The sequence below is a fragment of the Perognathus longimembris genome, chromosome 2 (assembly GCF_023159225.1).
Source record: "Perognathus longimembris pacificus isolate PPM17 chromosome 2, ASM2315922v1, whole genome shotgun sequence".
In the NCBI taxonomy this organism is placed as follows: Eukaryota; Metazoa; Chordata; class Mammalia; order Rodentia; family Heteromyidae; genus Perognathus; species Perognathus longimembris.
The window spans coordinates 146,476,614-146,499,984 of NC_063162.1; the positions used below are offsets into that span (position 1 = coordinate 146,476,614).

At 38.9% G+C, this 23,371-nt stretch overlaps 1 protein-coding gene across 2 annotated transcripts in view; it reads right to left on the bottom strand.

The window, feature by feature from the left end:
- Positions 1-23,371, bottom strand: part of Tpk1 (thiamin pyrophosphokinase 1) — a 240,713-nt gene that overhangs the window by 125,763 nt on the left and 91,579 nt on the right. For both annotated transcript variants that reach the window (XM_048340405.1, XM_048340406.1), the window contains one exon: positions 12,575-12,647. In XM_048340405.1, the coding sequence (XP_048196362.1) occupies positions 12,575-12,647 (73 nt within the window). The remainder of the gene's footprint in view (positions 1-12,574; positions 12,648-23,371) is intronic.

Below are 23,371 nucleotides of genomic sequence, written 5' to 3' on the forward strand. Positions count from 1 at the left end.
TTTTTAATTACTGACATCTGAAGTAAATTATTGAAAGGCAATGAGAGTAAATAATCAACCTCATTTTAAGAGACCAGTGCAAAAGCCATTATACTGTCATTCTGGATTACTTAATTTACTAGTTGCCAATAATTTCCCTAATGTGGGTTAATGAATTTTCACATTTTGCACACATAAAACCTATTGGGTTAAGCCATGCTGACTCTTCCAAAACTCTTTAATGGGAAACAAAGCCAGCCTTCTGAAAAAACACTGTAATGACATGTTAAGTGCTATTTCATGTGCTATATCCAAAAAAGGATCTAGCTTTATAAAACAAGAGGCAGTTAACTCTAGTGAAAACGTTCCAAGTTTGCTATTAGCTTGCTCATTTTAGGTCAAGTCATTTAGTGTCCATTCATCTAACAAGGACACAACAAAATTGCACAGATTATATTGCAAATATTTTATGGAATTCTGGGATGTCAGCCATAACCTTATGGACAGAGTCTACAAAACCAGAAGTCTATTTCCTCCTGGGCACCACGCAAACTCACTTTGAAAAATTATTTCCAAGGACCTGAATGTAGTCTTCTGGGAGCATAATTAAATACAAAGTGTAGTTAATAAAATCTAAGATTCTTCTTAGTAAACAAAGATACTTAAATAGAATACAGGCTAGTGCTCTAAACTGTTATTTAATCTCAAAGGTATCTAGTTTTATAACTGTGCTGTTGAAATTGTTTTCATCACTAAATTAACAACAATACAAATTAACAATTGGATCTGCTTTATGTAATATGAGATACTAGTTGGTATATAAACTCTGCTTTGGAATTTCTATGATTACTTCACCAGGCATAAGTAATTATCATTTGTTGTCATGGAATTGTCCATCTTGCTAAGTAGATGGAAATTCTTAAAGATGAAATAAGTTAAAAAAACAACACTGTGATGGAATTCCACACTCAACTCACCATGCTTGATATTCAACTATACTTGACATTCAACCAAGTTCATTTGCAGTTTGTACTTTTGGAAGTATAAAATAGAAAAATATTCCTATCGTTAAACTTCCTTTGTGCTTAGTTAGCTTTCTCCAGGTTGCAATGTCTCAATATCCATCAGCGCAGACATGGAGACTGTGGCTCTATGCAGCTTCCATGCAGGGAGAGGCGGAGCAATTCCTGTGGGTCATCTGACAGTGACGACAGGCCTCACCTATCATCCTTCCCTGCCTCTGGCTTCCTAACTCACTCCCAGGCTGTGTTTATCCTTATGCATCTTAGCTAACTTGATTTGAACTCATATGTAGGAACATAAAGTTTGTACATATTAATGGAAGTGGCCTGTGATGCTTTAACTCAAGGATACATTGTGTAATGCTTAAATAATGTGAAACTCATCTGCCATGTCACTAATTTCTTTATGGTAAAAACCTTTCAAATCCTTTTGCTCCTGCTTGTCTAAATGCACAATCTATTTCTGTTATCTATGATGACGATGATGTAATAGCACACCAGAACTTGCTTCTATCTAACTGCAGTTCAGCACCCATTGACAAACTCTTCCCTTTCTCTCCTCCCTTCATCTTTCCCCAGCCTTGGGTAGCCACCATTCTACTCTCAACTATTATAAGAGCAATCACATTACTTAAGTATTTGTCTTTCTGTGCCTGACCTATATCACTTAACTTAATAGTTCTAGTGAGATTTCTAGTTCTACTAGAGATGTTGTCACATATGACAGAATTCCTTTTTTGGGGGAGAGGAGGTAGCTGAATGATATTCCATTTTAGGTAAGAGTGACATTTTCTTCATTGATTCATCAATTAATAGACACAGGTTGTTTCTATTTCTTGGCTCGTGATATTTCTCTCATGGTACTAAGTATACTATTGTGATGAAGAGAATTCTTTTGAAAAATTTTCTCTTTTTTTTCAAATTTTAGAAATCCCAGAAAAGAAAACTTCAGAAATAAATTCTAGAAATAAAATTACTATGAAAATAATTAGATTATATTAACATGCCCCTCCCTGTCTCTAGAACGCTTTCTGGGAAAGCTGTAAAAATGTATGTAATCATGGAGTTTCTTTTAAAATAACCATAGAAATGATAATTCACTAAAAATTGCTTACTGTGAATCAGTACAGTTGTTTTACTTGGTTTCCATTAGTCATCAGTTTCATTAAGGGAAAAGGAAACAAAGAGTGAGTAATGAAGACTTTGGAGTGGAAGCAAGGTGAGGTACACAAGCAATCCAGCCAGTCAGCGACCTCGTGGCTAAGGAAATGTTTGACAGAAATGAAACAAAGAAGAAAAGAAGACACCAAACAGAAGTTTTAATGGTGGCTCATTGAATACGAAATATAATTTCCTAGCTTACTGTACTAGAATACTAATACATATTTTAAAATCAGTAATAATATTGCTGAGTTTGAAAGTTTTAACTCCTCCTATACACTATAGTTTTCTTTATTCCTTGCTGTAGTTACCTTTCTTCTTGAGTATGAAGACATAAGCTTAAAAATACTTGGGAAGGGTGGGGGTATGCAGAATTTTCAAAAGTCTTGGAAAAACCAAATATATTCAAGTTTTAATAATGAGGTTCCAAAATTGTTCATTAAACTGAATGGACTGGAGCTGTGTAATCAGAAATGTCTTGGCGAATTAAGGGCACAGTAGATACAGAGCAAAATGACATATATTCTTGAGAATCAAAGATACAGATCTAAAATTAGCCCAAACTGATCTCAAATTTTCCAAGAACAGCTAAGGCTAGAGCCAATTGGGATCTCAATGATCTATGTGCCTTGATTCAGGAATGAAAGTCATCTTTGTACTTGCAGTGATATAATCACAAAATAACCAGCTGCCACTTTATTTTTTATTTGTTAAGTATGCTAGGGTGTTCGCTTAGTTTAAATTACCAGTCTTTTACAAACAGCTATACTCTTCAATATAAAAAGGGTTGTGGGGTGTTTTCTGCTTACAAATCACCAAAAGAATCAGTGTATAAATAATATTTCTTGACAAGCATGGTAAGAATGTTGTTTAAGATAATCTAATAGTCTCCAGTTTTCTAAGTGATATACATGCATATCATATTTATGTATACATAAACCATACATTATATATAACACATAGGTACATGTGTATACCTATATATGTTTAATCCCATTTAATCCATTTAACTCTATTGCCAATCTGCATTTGAACCAAACATTGTATAGCCTTTGAAGCCCCAAACTGTAAGGTAATGTAAGAAAACGGAATAAAATAGTAGCAATTCTACAAGAAAGCCACCTGGCGTTGTAATGGAAGTCAAGTGTCTTTAGAACAGCATGAGGTTTTAAATGATGGTCTCTTTCCTAAAAGCAAAGCCAGAATTCTTAGTGGAATGGGAGGCAGAACGAATTCAAATGGCAGGCCTTGAGTCTGCTACCCTCAGAAGGACCTGCCTGTAAGCCTGCCCTTGGCTGACTTCTGGGACCCTCAATGATCTACAGTGCCCTCCACAGGCATAACATTTTCTGTAAATGCTCTCAGCGGTTCACTGTGCCTAGACCATTTGTACAAATAATGTGGAAAGGAGCCACATGTATTCTGGAGAAAGACAGCTGTTTGAATCCCACTGCTTCCTTGTGAAACCTGGGGCCAAACATTCAGCCTCTTTGTCCCTCCCATAAGCTGCGAGATGCATATACTAGCAATTCTAACAAAGCTAAAGACAGATAAACTTATGAATGAAAGTAGGTATAAAACTGACATATGGGAAGCACTTAAAATTGGTTGAGTTTACTTTTCTTTTGGTTTGTATGATCAACTTCAGTTGAACAATTTAATATGCTCTTAAAGAGTATTTTTAGAGTAGTTTAGGTTTATAGCAAAATTAAGAGATACCCCCTATATTTTCTGCCATCAAACACCCAGAGCCTCCCCCGATATGAAAGGACCCCTCCCCAACCAGAGTGGTATATTTGTTAAGTTGATGAAGCCAGAGTGATGTCTCACTATCATCCAAAGTCCATACTTCATGACAGAATTCACTCTTGGTGTCATGAACTGCATGAGTTTGAACATATGTATAGTGACATAACCATTATTAACATAGCAAACAATATATTTCAATGCCCTAAAAATCACTTTCATTATGGGTTATTTTCTCTGCACATTTTGAAAAGCAAAAGTCTACACAGCTTTTTAGAAAGTTTCTTACACTGTGAAACAAGCTTCTAAGAATCAAGAAACATCTTAAGGTAGTCAGAAACTAAAATACTCCACTAGGCATTGTTAGGTAGTAGACAGACCTAATTGGCTGGAATTCACTTTAGAAATACTAGGATATTCAGGGCAGTCTTACTTCAAGTGATATTGTTTCCAAAAGGGGGAAATGGCATGTCCAAAGTCACAACCTCCTAATTGAAAGAAGGAAAGAAAGAAAGAAAGAAAGAAAGAAAGAAAGAGAAAGAAAGAAGAAAAAAGAAAGAAAGAAAGAAAGAAAGAAAACAACAACTCTTAATCGCAGAAAAAATACATATATGAAGCATTATGAAGGGAAAGTATTTTGAGCTAATTGTAAAAGAAGGATTTGATCCTGCTTCATATGCAGTGCCATGAGAAACTTCTCACTAAGCAAGGAGACCAGAGGGATGACTATGGACTTCTGGCTTCAGTAGATGACTTGTTTCTAGGAGACAAGGATGAGAGGAAGGGTGGAGAAGATCCTTTATGTCATGTTCTGCACACACACAAAGGCCGGAGACCCAGCACCTGAGGATGGATAAGTGGATCCCGTAGGCCAGACTAATGAGGGCACACAGTGCAAGGCCCTGGGGCACAGAGCCTGCAGTATAGAAGATTGAGAAGAGACGAACAGGCACAGTGGGGCCCATGTGGGCCTTGCTTAGGAGTCCTCGTGTATAAGGGACACAGGACCTTCTTTTCTAAATGTCTGAAGTATGTTAAATAAATTCAAACAAAATGGGCTTTGAAAAATACAGATGGCATTCAAACCACCTGAAAGGGATATGATTGAGGGAGGCGTATGAATTAAGGTACATTCAAGAGGTAGGTGCACGTGACATTCCCCGGCAGTGTCTTCATTCTTGTGGTGAGATGCTAATAAAGGGTAGACAGCTAGTGTAAGACTATCAAGTGAAGAACCTGCCACTCGGCTGTCAGTGGAGACTGTCGGGATATAGTTCCTGACGTGACAGCTTTATATCTCAGCATATGTTAATTAGTCTTCAGGCCTAAGCGAAGATTTACTCTACTCAGAATTGTTTATTTTGTTTATACTTCTTAAAAGAGATCTATGGAAAGATAACATTGAGCTTTCTATTTCTTGCAGTTTCTTATGTCTGGCATAATAGTCAAGTGTGTTTTAATAACTCTTTATATTATACCAGTCCGGTTTGCCATTTTTCTCTAAATTAATTTCACCACATCTAAAATTAGTGGGCATGTGACTGGGAAGAACTAGAAGAGAGACACTGGTGAGAGCAGAAGATAATAAGATTCATGAGATTAAGTAGATTAATGCAGATATTTTTAATGCAGATATTTTATGAAATTTAAATAGAATCAAACTGGAGGCTTTATCAAATTCAAAAGGATATTCTAAGTGACTGTGATTATGAATTACAATTACATACATAAATTACATACTTATGGAAATGAACTGAATAGAAATGCTGTTAAAAAGTATCACAAGAGACAATAGATTCAAAAGGCTTATAAGTACAATACACATTTTTCATTTTGTTTTAAAAAGCAAAACAAAATATTATTAGCTTAAAATAGCTCTTTAGTGTTTCTAGAATATTTCTATATACGCATCGATGTTTGATCATTGCTATCAGCCTTTGAAGAAGTCAGGACTATAAAACAGGATTTGTTTTCAAATATAGTAATAAGACTTTCATAAATGTAAAATAACAATTAAAAATAACTTACACCATTAAAGAAAGCTATGTAATTCTATTACTTAAGAAGAGTAGACACTAAAATGTACACTACTAATGGCCAAGTTTAAGTTAGTTATTTCACTAACACTTGCCTATTGCCTGCATTCTATTCTCCATATGCCCCTCTCCAAATTGGCAGAATTGTGTCTTCATCTTTACATTAAAACTAAAATATAGGTATTGCCTACTTAACACCAGTAGTTCATTTATAAAAAGTCCAGGAATCCTTTTCATTCAGACTTTCTTTTCAAATGTTAATAAAAAGTCAGTTTTTGATGACTTTGAAAAGTTATATTTATACTCCAATGTTGTTACCCAAAATAATATCTTAAACACAGTATTAGCCATTAGGCAGATGCTGATGACATACTATTTAAAGTTTTTCCTAGCTCTAATGGGTGGCATTGGCTTAAAATGTTTAACTGCTCTATCTTTGCCTACTGACAACATCATTCTGAAATTCAAGTATAGCCTTGCCAGTGTCAGGCAGCAAGAAGAAACCTTGCTTTAGCCAGGCATGGCGGTGCACACCTGCAATCACAGTGCTGAGAGACCCGGGCTGAGACAGAAGGATCTCAAGGATGAGGTTGGCCTGGGCTACAAGTTAAATCCTGCTGAGAGACAGAGACTGGGGTGGGAAGAGAAAGAGGAGAAAGAGGAGGAGCAGGAAGAGGCTGTGGTAGTTGTAGAAGAGAGGGAAGGGCAGGAGAAGAGGGAAGACAGTAGAAAACAGGAGAAGGGAAGGAGTGGAGAGAAGGGAGAGAAAGAAGGCAAGGAAGACGAAGAAGACAAGTAAGAGGAAGACAAGGAGGAAGGAGAAGAGAAGGAGGAGGATGAGAAAGAAGAGAGGGAGGGAGACTTGTGTGATAAAAAGGAATTCTTCAATAATTACCCTATCTTTTTTTTTTGGGGGGGGGGGCCAGTCCTGGGGCTTGGACTCAGGGCCTGAGCACTGTCCCTGGCTTCTTTTTGCTCAAGGCTAGCACTCTGCCTCTTGAGCCACAGCGCCACTTCTGGCCATTTTCTGTATATGTGGTGCTGGGGAATCGAACCCAGGGCCTCATGTATATGAGGCAGGCACTCTTGCCACTAGGCCATATCCCCAGCCCCTACCGTATCTTTTGTCTCCTATGTAAGTTGATCTATTTTGGGCAGGGTACAGGGAAGCACAGAAATGGTGAGACAAAGGGTGAACAAAGGCAGCAGTGATGCTCACTAGACACTATGTTGAAAATGAACTACACATCTGGGGGGGGTCCAGAGGGAAAAACTGAGAGAAAATGAGGGAAGAAGCGACATGGTTCAAAAAGAAATGTTGGGGCTGGGGATATAGCCTAGTGGCAAGAGTGCCTGCCTCGGATACACGAGGCCCTAGGTTCGATTCCCCAGCACCACATATACAGAAAACGGCCAGAAGCGGCGCTGTGGCTCAAGTGGCAGAGTGCTAGCCTTGAGCGGGAAGAAGCCAGGGACAGTGCTCAGGCCCTGAGTCCAAGGCCCAGGACTGGCCAAAAAAAAAAAAAAAAAGAAATGTACTCATTACCTGCCTTATGTAACTGTAACCCCTCCGTACATCACCTTTATAATAATAATAAATACATACTTTGCCTTAAATACTATCTTTCCCATTTCAGAAAGGTCCAATAAGAGGCAGAAACGATGATGTACCTGGCTTCTCTGGCTTCTCCTAGTTTATAGTTTTAGAGCTAGCTCATAGCCTAGAGTAATGTTATGTCTATACTACTAAGTTGGTGTTTAGCATTAACTAAGACTTTCTGCTAGTGCTTTGCTTTTACACAGGAGCTCATGACTCCTAATGGAGCCCTGTGGCTCTACCTATGGTTCAACTAGGAGGAATTTGGGGGCAGAATTCTCGGTAACTATTTCTTCACCTAGATCTCTCAACCTAGATTCCTATTCTTTTTTTTTTTTTTTTGGCCAGGGCCTTGGACTCAGGGCCTGAGCACTGTCCCTGGCTTCTTCCCGCTCAAGGCTAGCACTCTGCCACTTGAGCCACAGCGCCGCTTCTGGCCGTTTTCTGTATATGTGGTGCTGGGGAATCGAACCTAGGGCTTCGTGTATCCGAGGCAGGCACTCTTGCCACTAGGCTATATCCCCAGCCCTAGATTCCTATTCTTGACTTAAGGTTCTATTGCACCATCTAGAACTCAGCATGTGTTGATCACTGCAATATTCAAATAATGGTTTCCTATAACCTTGCTGATTTCTATCCCCAAACCACTTCTGTTCTTTGATGATCCTACAGCCTATACATGGCTTCAAGATAACCAAAAACTTTATCAGGGTTTTTAGGTTTGGGTAATTTGGGGTCTGGCCTAACACTTGTAGCTTTCCCCTTCCTGCCCCAAAACTAATTGTGTGGAGGCCCCAATGGGAATGCACTTAGCCCCCAAACAGAATTTTCCCACAGTATTGGGGTTCTTGGAAGGATTCACTCTCTGAGACACTAATTACTTGTACAGGAACAAAGGCCGAGTCTGCCATCAGCTGAGAAGCTCTGATCAGATAAGTGCAGCTATGTCCAAGTTTCAAACCCAGAGCTTTGTGAGTAAAGCAGATTCATGAATCCCAGAGCTCCCAGAGGTAGACAACAAGGCAGTCAGGCCACACACTCCCTGTGCCTCATCAGAACATTGGCTTCAAAATACTGATTTGTTCTCTTCCTGTTTTATTTTATAGTATAATTTCATTATTGCACTCACATCATAACCATTATTTAAAATACCTACATTTTGGGGAAAATAAAACTTGGTATGCCATAACTTTCTAAGACCCTGAATAAATACCACGGTTTCTTGACTTCCTAAACACTCAATAATCAAGTTTTAAAATTCTTTTCTCCTTATGTCCAATGAAGACTCACAAACACAGAAATCAGGAATCATCATGAGTTAGATGAGACAGTACAGTTTCTCCCAAACTTCTCAGAGAACTGAAATACATGTGCCCATGATGGACAAAGTAATCACCAATACTGAAATGCATGATGTTAGCCTTGAATCAAAGAAGGCTTGAGTGACACAGGAAAGTGAAAACAAAATGAAATTATCAAGGGCAGCATTTATAAGAGATATTTCTCATTCTGAATGAATATTAGGAAACCAGGCTGGGAAGGACTAAGATAAATAGGCAAAGGGAAAAGCCCTGGTGCCAGAAAGAAAGGTGGAATGTTAGAACTAATTAAAGCTTGCACACCATTCGTAAAGTTTAACCCTGAATATGCTTAAATGTTATCTGCATGGTCTACTAGGGCTTTTAATAAACTTTTAGCATTTGTTCTACTTTGACCTTTGGGGATATTATTTAAGTAACTGTACAAGGAAGTTTCAATTCAACATATCCAATTATAAGTACAATGCATGTTGATCAAGGTCACCCCATCCATCATTTTCCACCATCTTTCACAACCCCTTCCTGTCTCCTCAGGTCACCTGGTTCCACTTCACTATACAATGAATATTACTTTCAACTATAGCTTGAGTTTCACCTTCACTGAAAGCCTAGACTGGGTTGAGAGAGGGGCTTATGGGAAAGGTGGAGACAACCTCTGTTCATTTGTGAAAGAGATGGTTTCAAGACTGTTGAGGTAGGAGATAATGGCTTATAGGAATCATGTGTAATGTTGCATTCACTTGTGGTAATTATCGTCATTATCAAAAGTGCAGCCAAATACTCACCATGTGTCTTTAGGGCACATTAACTACATAAAGTCATCATCTGTGTCCTCTAAAAACATGGCCTAAAGTTCAAAAGCAGTGAGTTCAACACTCAGGACTGACTATATCAACTTAGAACTATGCAGCTTAATCAGCAGAAGATCTGGCTAAGTCTTTTAAACTAAATCTTAAATATATAAATAAAATACTTTCAGATTAAGAATAAAAAAGTATGAAATATAAGTAAACTTCATCAAGATATATTAATTCAAAATTTCCTTTTATCCCTGATCCTCATTTTAATATTGTTTTATTTATTTGCTTATTTTGTGCTGATCTCAGATCCTGGGCATTGTAGTATAGTTTTTCTACTAAAGGCTGGTACTTTACCACATGAGCCACACCTCCACTTCTGGCTTTTTGCTGGTTACACAATGAGAAGAGTCACAGACTTTCCTGTCTGAGCTGGCTTGGAACTGTGATCCTCAGTTCTCAGCCTCCTGAGTAGCTAGGATTATATAGGTGGGAGACATTTGTGCTTGGTTTCCAACTCTTTTGCCAGTTGTGGGCCTTGGATTCAGGGCCTGAGCACCGTCCCTGGCTTCTTTTTGTTCAAGGCCAGCACTCTGCCACTTGAGCCACAGCGCCACTTCTGGCCATTTTCTATATATGTGGTGCTGGGGAATGGAACCCAGGGCTTCATGTATACGAGGTGAGCACTCTTGCCACTAGGCCATATTCCCAGCCCCTCCAACTCCTATTTTTAATGCATCCAAAAATTTAAAAGAACTGGCCTTCCCTGACATCCTCATCCTGGGCAGGAATGATCACACTGGTACTTTCAATTTTGGCAAGGCAGCAAGCAGGCCTGGAGAGACGGGGTGATCAGTCACATCTGGCCAGATCTTCCCTTGCTTTTCTGTATGCTTGTCCCTGCCTCTCCTATTGCTTACTGTGTTCCTGGAAAATGCGATCAACACCTATGCATGTGCATGGTAAGCAGAGGCTGAGGCTTTCCAGCCCCCCCACCCCCGCCAGGTTGAGGCCTGGAGTTAATGAGAAGTGAGGCTGTGGGGATGGAAGAGAACACACCAATGTTGAAGTAATTGAGCATGAATATCAAACACTGACTTGGGAACCGTCTTCATTTGCAAAAAGGAAGTTGGATCAGCTGGTGGGCAGATGGAACGGGCACAGATCTGCATTCCCTGCTAGCCCAGCATCTGCGTTCCACAGCGGCACTCACTTCACAACCATGCCACTCCCGTCTTCTCAGCTACAATTGTGCTTTTTCATCCCTTTACCTCCTCTCTCCTTCCCTTCTCCTACATAAGGCCTCCTCTCCTGGAATTTATCTTCTCTCTCTCTCTGGACATATAAAGAATTGAATTTTATGTGCACATCGCCTGCTGTTCCATTTAAAAGAATATGTGTAAATTGCCATTGCCGGCTTAGAATAACACCGATGGTGGTATATGGCTAGGAGAATTACTAACGCTATAATTTTTGCTTTAAAAACTCTGCATTGTCTTTTTAAAACTAGCGAAACATTGAATTATTAATTACTTTGATTCATTCTTATGTGATTATATCATCCCCAATTAGATCATTTATATGTGCTTAAGTGGCAAGGATTTCTGGAAGATTTGCACAATAGTGACAAAAAGAACAACTTAATAAACTACAGGCTGTTATTAATCTCAAGTCATAATGAGTAGTATTACTCAGAGCAGAGTAATAGGATTTTTTTAAGGGAAGATTAATTCTTTTTTTTTTTTTCAAATTTTTATTATCAAACTGATGTACAGAGAGGTTACAGTTTCATACGTTAGGCATTGGATACATTTCTTGTACTGTTTGTTACCTTGTCCCTCATACCCCCCTCCCGCCTCCCCCTTTCCCTTTCCCACCCTGAGGTGTTCAGTTCACTTACACCAAACAGTTTTGCAAGTATTGCTTTTGTAGTTGTCTTTTTTTACCCTGTGTCTCTCAATTTTGGTATTCCCTTTCAATTTCCTAGTTCCAATAACCGTATACACGGTTTCCAATATACTCACATAAGATTACAGAGACAGTGTAGGTACAACCACGGGAAGGTGGTACAAGAACATCATCAATAATAGAAGCTACAGATACACATGTGACGTTGAAAGTAGTTACAACTGTGATATAACAATTGTTTCCATAACATGGAGTTCATTTCACTTAGCATCATCTTAGGTGTTCATAAGGGTATAGCTATTGGGCCTTGTGATGCTCTGCTATGACTTGCCTAAACCTGTACTAATTATTCCCAATAAGGGAGACCATAGAGTCCATGTTTCTTTGGGTCTGGCTCACTTCACTTAGTATAATTTTTTCCAAGTCCTTCCATAGGAATTTTCTTAAAACTGATGTTTTTTTAAACTTTGGTTCTACAATTCTAGGCCCACAGAGCTATGACTTTTACAAAACTTTATTTAAAAGGTTGTATCTAGCAGAGATTGCTATACAAAAAAATAGATACAATTTAATTATGTATTAATTGGGAACTGAATATGTAAAATAACATAGATTCATTAAATGAGCTCACAATAATTATTTATGAAATACATCAGTGATTACGGTGCAAAAAGAAACAGAATATTATAAATGTGTCTGTAATCTGTGAGCTCAGGTGATGTGTATGCGTGTGTGTATGTGCGTGTGTATGTGTGTGTGTGTAGGCCTTGTTAATACTTATTTGATGGTGACAGAGGTTTCCCAAGATTGAGTTCCCATCTGTCATTTTTTAAAAATCTGCATTTTCAATGCATATTACCATCTGTAGAGCAGTGACAACGATAACACAAAAGAAACTATGAAGGAAACCAAACAATGAGTTTCTCAACCCTTACTTATAGATCAGAAAGATTTTCAGAGGAAAAGCAGTGAGATGATCAAATCTTGAATACAGAAGTTTACACTTTACCTTAAGAGTGTAGTATTCTCTGACTTCGGGTCTAATAGAATCAAAGTCTCCATTGATGAATTCAGGCAAAAAGCTGAAAGAAACATTACCATGTAAGACAAATAAATGGTATATTTAACTTATTAAAATGTAAAACTATGATTATAAGGATTTCAAACAAAACTAATGCACTCAAACCAAAGAAACAAATTTTAGAACTGTACAATGCACTATAAATCATTTGTGGATGGCTTCAATACAGTGTGATTAAGATAAACTCCCTGGGGGGGGGTGGGAATATGGCCTAGTGGTAGAGTGCTTGCCTCGCATACATGAAGCCCTGGGTTCGATTCCTCAACACCACATATATGTAAAAAGCCAGAAGTGGCACTTTGGCTCAAGTGGTATAGTGCTAGCCTTGAGCAAAAAGAAGGCAGAGAGTGCTCAGGCCCTGAGTTCAAGCTCCACGACTGGCAAAACAAACAAACAACAACAAAAAACCCAACAAGATAAACTCCCTGTACCTAGCCAACACACCCACCAGACAGAGTCAGTACTACAGTCTACAAACAAATACTAAAGAAATCTATTGGTTATACATCCTAATTTAAAAATCCTAGTAAATTCTTGTTTGCCTGTTATCCTGTCTAGATTTTGTTGTTGTTGGTGGTGGTGGTGGTTGTGGGGCTTGAACTCAGGGCCTGTGTACTGTCCCTGATCTGTTTTGCTCAAAGCTAGCACTCTTACCACTTTGAGCCACAGCACCACTTCTGGCTTTCTGGTAGTTAATTGAAGATAAAAGTCTCACAGACTTTCCTGCACAGTATGGCTTTGAATCATGATTCTCAGATCTCAGCCTTCTTTCTGAGTAGCTAGGATTACAGATGTGAGTCAGTAGCATCGGGCTTTCTCAACTAAATAAGTGATCACGAGGATTGAGTACTCTATGCCAAGCAGAAGTCAGCTTGAAGACATTTTCTAAATATCCATTTCACAGTTCTAGAAATAAAAGTCCTCTGGGTAGCGCTAAAACGCTCTAAGAATCACACTTCAATACAGAGACATTTCCAGATGTTGGTGTCTCATATGTTATTGTAATTATGTTAATTCACTTCCCTGGTATATATTTTAAACGACTCACTAAAAAAAAAACATTTTAATGTAGCTTTGTAAGTCATTATTTGTTATTGATTTTGTATAAAATAATTATATGACCTAGCACAGTTTCTCACATTTAAAACACTTAAATGTAGAGAGATAAACTGTCCTAGCTTTCTCAATATTGTGGTAAGAATAGCTTCCCGATCCTAGAAAATGTATATAAAATATGATCAAGGGGACAATCATTTCCCTTCCTGAAAACATACTCTGCCCTCAGTTAACATGAGAAGTAGATCGGAATCTATTTAATTTACTTAATGACAACTTAGTACACTACTATGTTGTCTCCAGAGCACTAAATCTTTACCTAATGGAGGTAAGCTAGGCCCCTAGCTGCAGGGAGATGGACTATTTATTTGTGTGGGTACTGCTGGTGGAAAGAGATCAAGGCTCAGAATGCAGAGACAAGGCTAGGTCACAAACATCAAGATACAGGTTTCCAGACAGATTCTACTAATATAGCAAAGGTTAGGGTTAGGATTTTAAGCCCGTACATTTTTCTTTTTTTGCCAGTCCTGGGGCTTGAACTCAGGGCCTGAGCACTCTCCCTGGCTTCTTTTTGCTCAAGGCTAGCACTCTGCCACCTGAGCCATAGCACCACTTCCAGCCTTTTCTGTTTATGTGATGCTGAGGAATCAAACCAGGGCTTCATGCATGCTAGGCGAGCACTCTACCACTAAGCCACATTCCCAGCCCCAGCCCATACAAATTTTAAAGAGACCAGTCCAAGAGAAGGGGAAAATAGCGGGCCATGTTATTCTTAGTAGGCAGGTGAACAACAAATCAACAAAAGCATTTTTTTTAAGTATCCTTCACTTTTGTATGAGAGGCTATTAGCAAAGGGCCACTCTCCTAGCAATCAAGGTCAATGATCAAGGTCAAAGCCAAGGTAAAGGCAACAGATGTATTAATAAGTCAGACTCAGAAGAGTTCCTCTTTGTACTTTGGGTAAAATGAACAAAAAGTGAGTACGGAAATATAAACTAACCTTGTCTTTTAAACTATTTTTAATACTTTTGACCTTAATGGCAATATTTGTTAGGTCAAACCTCATCTGGCTGAGTTGTGTTGAGCAAACTTTTCTTTAAGCTATGTATCCTCTTTAGACTAAATGGTAAGAGGAAGTTCTACCACAGAACTACCATAGGAACTGGGCATGACGGCCAACACAGGATCTCAGTGCTCAGGTGGCAGGAGGAGGATTTATTATAGTGAGATCCTGCCAAAAACAAAACAAAGAAACAAACAACAACACCAAAAAGCTAGGTGCCAGTGGTTTACACCTGTAATCATAGCAGCTCAGGAGGCTGAGATCTGAGGATCACAGTTACAAGCCAGCCTGGGCAGGAAAGTCCATGAAACTCTTATCTCCAGTTAAGTGTATACACACACACACACACACACACACACACACACACACACACACACACACACACACACACACACACTATGGCTTCAGTGGCAGAGATCTAGCCTTAGACAAACAAGCTCAGAGATAGTGCCCAGGCCTTGGGTTCAAACCTCAGGACCAGTACAACAACATAAAAACATTAAAAACACAACAAACAAATTCACAAGGGCTAAGGAGCCAGTTCAGTGGTGCTTGCAAATCCTAAAATTCTTCTCTAGGACAACAACAACACCAGTAACAACAACAACAACAACATGCACACACACAAACACACTGCAGTACATAAACTACCGAGTGTGGATTAACTAAATCCAATAATTTTTGTTCATTAATTGTTTCATTTCAGAGATATTCTTTGTATAACTATGATCAAAAGATAGCTCATTCCAAAATGGAATGGAAAAGAATGGAAAAGAAATGGAAGTACCTTGTTTTTTACATCTCTTGGCCCAGTTTTAAACATTTTTCTATGAAGTTTTTACCCCCCAACTTCTGTGCACATTATATTTATTCTTTTCAATTTCATTCTTTACATATTTTATGCCTTATGCTTCATAAACCTTTAATAACCAAATATTCACTGTTTGTCTCTTCTTTTTTTCTTGTTAAATACATTCTTTCATTTGGAAAGAGTCTTATAAATCTTCCACACCCTGTCATTTAGCTATATGGAAATGAACACTTCTTTGGACAAGGGAGAATTACCTCTGGAAGAGAGAGACAAAGCCACCCCTTCAGCTTCAGCATTACTTTCTAGAAGGATCTTAGAAGAGAGGAATTTTGTGACTTTTCCCTGGCCAGTGCCTAGTCTATGTCACCACGGAAAATGGCCAGTTAAAACTTTGAGCTTTCTTTCAATAATGACTGGTGCAATTTCCTAAGAAGACTGGTTTTTGATGTGCTACAAATTTTAGACCTTCAGATATGTAGGACCCAATTTGGAAATTTCCAAATAGCATATTGATTTTGACAATAAATAACAATGAAAAATAAAGCTGATGCACACAGGCAGCTGAGAGAGCACCTGTCCCCTTAGGACAGATCATCTGAGAGAGAATTAGATCTCCTATCTTATATAGTGAATAATGAAAGGAAGCAATCACCTAAATTCATTTCTATTTCCATATAAAACGTAAACAGAAAAACTAAGTTATGGAGATAAATGATAACTTCAGTGAAGCTACCATTAATATCATTTTGTAACATATATGCATTCAAATTGGAACAAATGCTTATGTCGAAGAAGGCCCAGGCCAAAAATACACCTGGTATTCATGCTGTGATGACTAAAATAATGATAACTTTTCCTCATAAAATATAGTAGTTTCTCAAACTTCCTGATGCATACTTTTTTTTTTTGACACTGTAATTAAATGCCCATCTCACTTCTTCTGAGGGGCTGGTTGCCATGGCACCTGGACATTCTGAAGAGGTGTAGATTTGGGATGACACTTCACAGATGGAGAGGTGCTAAGATGTGATATAAATGACAGTTTCCATGTGAAGATTATTTTTAGCACTCTCTGGACTGACTAAACAAAGCAACTGACTATGAGTATGTGGGTTTGCGCAGCCACTGATCCTGCGTGGGGCTGCTGCGGACACACATCACAACAATAGACCTCTTGTTATCCTCAGTCTTTGGGGCAGGAATCCTTAGGAGTAAAGGTTGTCCCACACTCTCACAAATGGACCGCCCATTATGACTCCGATATTTAGGTTTATATTTTAACTCTTACTGTACTTGTCACTAATGGCAAAATAACAGTAAAAAAAAATGGGCTGAGATCCACTAATAAAAATACTGGTTTTAGAGAGTGAATTGTCAAAAGAGTATGTATTGACCAGGCGGAGAATAATGGTATATTCACAGAAGATGTGTGAACAGAATGTAGGCTGCAATAAGACCTATCCTTCTCTCGGGGATCTTGTCTACCAAGAAAAGGTTCCAGGACATCTAGAAAAAAAAAGGTGTGGAGTGGGAGATTGTGGAGGGGAAATGGATATTCAACTGTAGAGATTGAGTAGAAGAAATCATAAGATGCCCTGTTTATGATACTACCCATTTTAGATGTAGAGACCTCTGTCTCCCATTCTAAACAGAATGTTCTCTATATGTTAACAAGAAAGGCAAGTTCTAGAAAAATATATGTATCGTTATTTTGACTGTGTTGTTTTAAACAATAAGATAAAAACAAAAATAGCTGAAAAATATTTTTTAATGTTCATGAGTATAGAGATTATGGAGGTGAATGGATCACGTTGCTCACACTGACTATGTCAAGGGTAAGATTAATTTTCCTTTGAAAAAAATTTATAAAGCACCTCTTGGGAACTCGGGATACGGCCTTAGTGTGTCTCCACTAAATAGTTGGCACTGGCCAGGACCCTGGCTCAATTAGTAGCCTCACGATGCAAAATCGAAGAACAAAACAAAAAGCAAAAAAATCAAAGAAAAAGACATGGTAGTCAGACAACTAAAAAGAAAGTAATATTTGCAAAAGGAAAAGAAAACATATTAAGAAATTAGGATGAATGGAAAGTCAGTGTCTGAGTATAGGAACATTGAATCATTCTAACCAGCCACTGAGGCTGTTATAAATGAGTAGTCGACTCATCTGTGTAAGATGATGTTTCATCTCTTAGGATACCTACTGGTATTGATAAAACCATTTCAAGGCAGCTGGGTGCAAGCTATAGGTTGCCATCCCTGTTCTATGCCATAAAACAAGACCCAGGAGATTTAATAGGATTGAACTGGACTGGCTATGTTCTATAACACACAATGTGCTTCCTTTTCTCCCTTCTTTAAAATACTCAACAGTAACTAAAATTTCCTATAATCGGTGACTAGTAAGAGAACCAATGGCTTGGTCATTGAAACTTCCATTCATCTGCCCAATAAGGTCAATATCAATAAAAACCAATCATGCCATTAAATAGGTTAAGAATTTCAATTGTCCATTGTACCATGGGTCCTGTTTACAGTAGTTTCAATTGGCTCACTATGCTCATTACATATTACATGTCACGTACGTTGGTTTACATGTTAATTATATATTATATGAAATATTTTGTATATCATTAGTAGATATACAATGAACCTAATTTTGCTATATTTTAAAATAGGGGAAAGGGGTGACATTGATCAAGATATACAGTATTCAAAACCTGTTTTGTTAGATGACAACTACTTTGTATAACTACTTAAAGGTAATAGTAATAATAAAAGAAAATGACAAGATAAGATAAATAAAATAAAATTTGGGCATTCCAGAAATTGTGAAAAAAAGAATTTGCTGTTGTTGTTTCTGCTTCTTTGAGAGACAGTCTCTCTATACAGCCCAGCCTGGCTTTGTGCTCTCAATCCTCATACCTCATGCTGCCAAGTGCTGGGATGGTAGGAATGGTATCAATGTTCAACTAGAAGGGTGGAGTTCTAAAAGTCACTTTGTGATTAACTTATGCTATAAATATAAGTAATAAAAGTGTAAAAAAAGGAACCCTATTCTTTGCAGGTAATATTTAACAATGACCTATAATCTCATAATTCCTAAAATAACGTAATGATCCATATCACTTCCTATCAGACCCCCACTATACCAGATGGAACCCAGTAGTGGGAACAACAGTAGTGGGGAGCTGAACAAGGTCCCTCACCAGATATAGAATCTGCTGGGATGATGACCTTGTATTTCCCATCCTTCAGAACTACGAAAAAATAAATTTCTGTTGCTTACAACCTAATTTATGTTATATTGTTGGAGCCGCCCAGATAGAAGAAGACGGAGCTGATTTATCATTCTGTCCCTTATATTTACATACTAAAATCTTAGGTCCAGAGCAGACCTGAGTATACTACTCTCAAAAAAAGTTGTACAAGTAAATATTTCTTCTTTAATATTAGGTCACCTTCCTCCTGTGTTCTTTGGTGAAATTATTTGTTTTCTATAAGATGCTAGGAGGAGTGAGGAGAGGAATGGGAGTGGGGACTGGACTGGAAAGTAAATGGTGGGGTTATTTTCCTAGGGGGAAGCAGTGATAATGATACCATGGCCTAGTGACAGAAAATAACCTTGTTCAGAAAAGTCATGCTAAGCTAATCTATAACGCAGGGCAAGCTCTTTCTTCTCTTCCTGATTACAAACATAAAGAGCCCATATATATATATGTATATGTATATACATATATACATACAAATGTATATATGTATATATGTAAATATATAGGTGTATGATATAGATATGTGTTAATGCCAATCCTTTCCCTTAACAAATATGAAAATGTAGAGCAATGACAGGGAATTACTTTGTGTAATCTATTTGCTGTATGCTTCTCTCTGTGACTCAACTGAGACATAATGCAGAATATTCAATAAATACAGCTGGTGATAAATGCCATCAGAGTCACTAATATGTTGTCTGCTCCTCCAAAGTTCTCTAAGCTCAATGTAATAAGATGCCTAGCTTCAGCTTCTGTAGTATCAGATGTTTTCATCGCCATTCTACCTTTGCCCCCCACAGCCCAACCGAAGCAGGAATTAAAATTTTAATCAAAGTAATCAGAAAAATAGTATTTAAAACATATACTGTTTCACTACAGGAAAACATTGTGTTCTCTATCCTCACCAGTTTCTGTTTTAATTACTGCTTCCATCCTTTATATATGCACCTGTAAGCACTGGCCTCAGACGACAGGCCAAAGCTTAAGGAGGTCTCTGCAGTACTTAATAATAATTGTATGTCTCCGGAATGGGATCAGATGATAAGGACTTGGGCGTAGGTCACCTTGAAATCATAAAACCATTAGATGCTACATATTATTAATAAAACGTGGAGTATCTGGGAAAATATTAATGAAATACAAAGCCTAGTGTAATGGCTCATGCCCTTAATCATAGCTACTTAGCAGACGAATATTTGAAATATTGTAGTTTGAAGCCAATCTAGACAAAAGGTAGAGAGATCTTACCTCAAACATTAAGCAAGCAGCAGTGCATGCACTTAGGATCTATGACCAGCTAAACTAGAGACTATAGGTAGGAGGAGTAGATCACTGTATGAGTGTGCACTCAGTCAAAACGCAATACCCTATCTGAAAAATAAGCCTACAAGGAGCTTAAAAGGGTGCTGCAAGGCACCCTTACGTTCTTGCACAGCAGGCACAAGAACCTAAGTCCAAGAACCCAGTACAAACCTGGCAAAATACAAAATTTTAAGCACATTAATATTTTACCTATCCTAAATACATATGTTCCATCTCCAAGTGCTTCCATGATGCTACCTCCCATGGTCAGTTCTCCAATGATGCTCTGTCAATTAGACACATATAACACAATTTATCATCCATAATTCCTGAATTGTTTAGCTTTAAAAATCAGGACTACAGTTCCTTGCTTTTCCCCCTAATTCAGTTTCTCCCCATTCTTCTTTCTCTTTGCTAGGTCTCGAATTCTCTCTCTCTTTCTCTCCGTCAATACTGGAATGCCCTATAGCCCGTAGCTCAGTCCACAGATTTTCTGCACTTGTTCAGTTATTCCCATCAAACCTCCATATGCCCTCTAATCCTACCAGTTCTGAAACCAAATCTCCCTGCGTGCAGACTCCAGCACTGACGCCCTCGATGTTACCTGCACATGGAATTCACATCCTCCACCTGAAGTCTCAGTGTCATCCATTCCAAACTGCTCCTCTTATGGTTTTCCCAATGACATTGCATAAAAGGTCCATTTCTTTTTCCTGCAGTTAAATCTGAAACCTTTACAGAAAATCGAGACCTGGTTTTGTTTTTACTTTTGATACTTGATTTGTCAGAAACTTCTAGCAGCTCTTCTCTCAGTATCTGTTCCTATAGGGCTCTTTCTTACCCTCTTCTGTGTTGCTAGGACAGCAGGTATAGCCCCTCTGGTCCATACCTCCCCTCTTGTGTCTGTGTATCTCATTCACGGTAACTCACTATTAGCCAAGAGGGCTCTTCAATCTCTCTTCTCTGGTACCTTTCTAATCACTCTCTGTTTTTTAAGTTCCCTTCATTTTCTCTACTTGATTATTTCCTAAATCATCTATAATTATTTTTCCCTCTCCAACACACCCCTGTATAATGTAATAGATTCTTGTCTCAGGAATGCCAATGGGAATTTCTTTCTTTACCACTTGAGTTTATATTAGCCTAGTGACCTGCTTTGACTACAACAATGTAGAAAAAGCCATAGCATGTACTCATTCTGGACTGAGGTCTGCCTCCACAGAGATGTAGTCTCTCTTTGCTCTCTTAGAACTTGCTTTACTGCTCTGAGAACAAAGTGGTAAGCCTGATCATTGAGGGATGAAGAAGAGTCAGGTGCTCACCTAACCTCTCCACCTATAGATGAAGACCTGTCTACATGCTGAAGAAAGCAGCAAACCTGTCTCTCCAGTTGGGGTCTTGTGAATAAATGCTGGTATATATTTGCTCTTCAAACTAGGTTCTGATGTGAGAGCTTCCAGGACCTCTGGAATCCCTGCGCTGATGAAAGGACTAGTGCCTAAAAACTCTTCAGATAGTTGCAGGTTGGAAGCTGGTGGCCCCAAACACTGAAGTATGGTTAGGGGTGTTGGGGCATCGGCTTGGCAGGTCCTGAGAGACCGCCCCTTTCTCCCGCCCTGGGGCTGCGTGGCTGTTAGCCACTCCTACCCCCTTCCGGGTCAGAACCGGAAGAGGCCCAAACCAGCCCCGCCTCTCCTCTCGGAGCACACACGTGTGTGTCAAAATGGCACTGTCCGGAGCCCAGGGGGCGGTCCTGGGGGCTGTGATCTCCGCCTCTGGGGGAAGTTCTGTGACATCACTGTGATGGACAGCCCAGATCAGCCTATCCCTAGTGACTCCAAATCCCTCCCCTTCCTGCCGCCATTACTGTCATATAAACCCCTCCCCTGAGTAAACCCGTGGATTTCCCAGAAGTTTTCCTGGAGAGAGCCTGCGTGTCCTGCCTCCTTAGCGAGTGTGTGTGTGTGGGGCGGGGGCGTCTCTCGGCCACACACGCCAAGGCTTACACGTAGCCCTCACTCCAGCTTTGCCCTCTGTAGGATGGGCAGCTTACGCCGGAGGGTGAAAGGGGACTACACAGGAGGTCACAAGGCCCGACAAGGGGGATGGAACTTACAGCCCAAATTACAGTCCTAAGAATTCCCTAATGAGTTAATCAGGTTCCAAGAACTCCCTATTGAGTTAATCAGCAATGGACAATGGACAATCATGCCTAACTCATTGGAGCTTCCACAAACAAACAAAAATACAAACAAAGAAGCTTCCAGGTGAATGACTACATTCCATACCAAGGATGTGATGTACCCCAGACCCGTGCAGGAGAGAGCTCCTGTGCTAGGGTCCCTTCCAAGCCTTGTCCTATGTACCTTGTACCTCTTCATCTCCTGTTTGTTTGGGTATGTCCTATATATCTCTATGATATACTGCAAGTGAAGATAATGCATTTCCCTCAGATATGCAATCTACCAAAATAAGCTATCAGTCATGAGGAGCAAGTCCTTGGGCTCTGGAATTGGTGACCAACAGGAACAGAAGCATGAATATTTGGGGCCCACTCAATGATCCCTGATCCTTGACTATGTAGGTGCAGTGGGACTGAGTCCTGACCTTTGGGGTGCATGCTCAGTCCAGGCAATTACATCTGGATGTATAAAAAGCAGGCTGTTAACTAGGGGGTACACAGATAAGTGGAAGTGTCTTAGTGATATGAAAGGGCACATGTTGCTGTCAGAAGTAAATGTCAGTAGAAGACGTCCTTATCAGCTGTATGACTTGTGAGAGAGCAAAGCGGTCTACCTCACTGACTTGTAGACTTAGAAGACAATAAGGTGCAATTGTTTAAAACCAGTAATGCTATTACACTGAACTTAAAAAGGACAGGGCTTAGTAAATACAGAAAGATATATCTCTACGAAAGAAACAGGAGGCTTTCAACAATGTAATTGCTAAGTAATACACATTTGGTTAATTTAACTTATTTTTGTCTTTTTTGTAGTGAAATTAGAATGATATTTAAATTACTTGAATAGTTTCATGTGAAATTAAATAAACATGAATGTTTTAGTCCAGTCCTCTTTGGGCATAAGATCCCTTCCTCTATTGTTTGGTAAGCTTTATCATCTGAGATCTAACTTAATCCCATCCTATTAGAAGCATTAAAAGGCATTAGCATAATGGATGATCAGGGACTGATCCTCCCAGCACATCAGCAACAAGCTTTC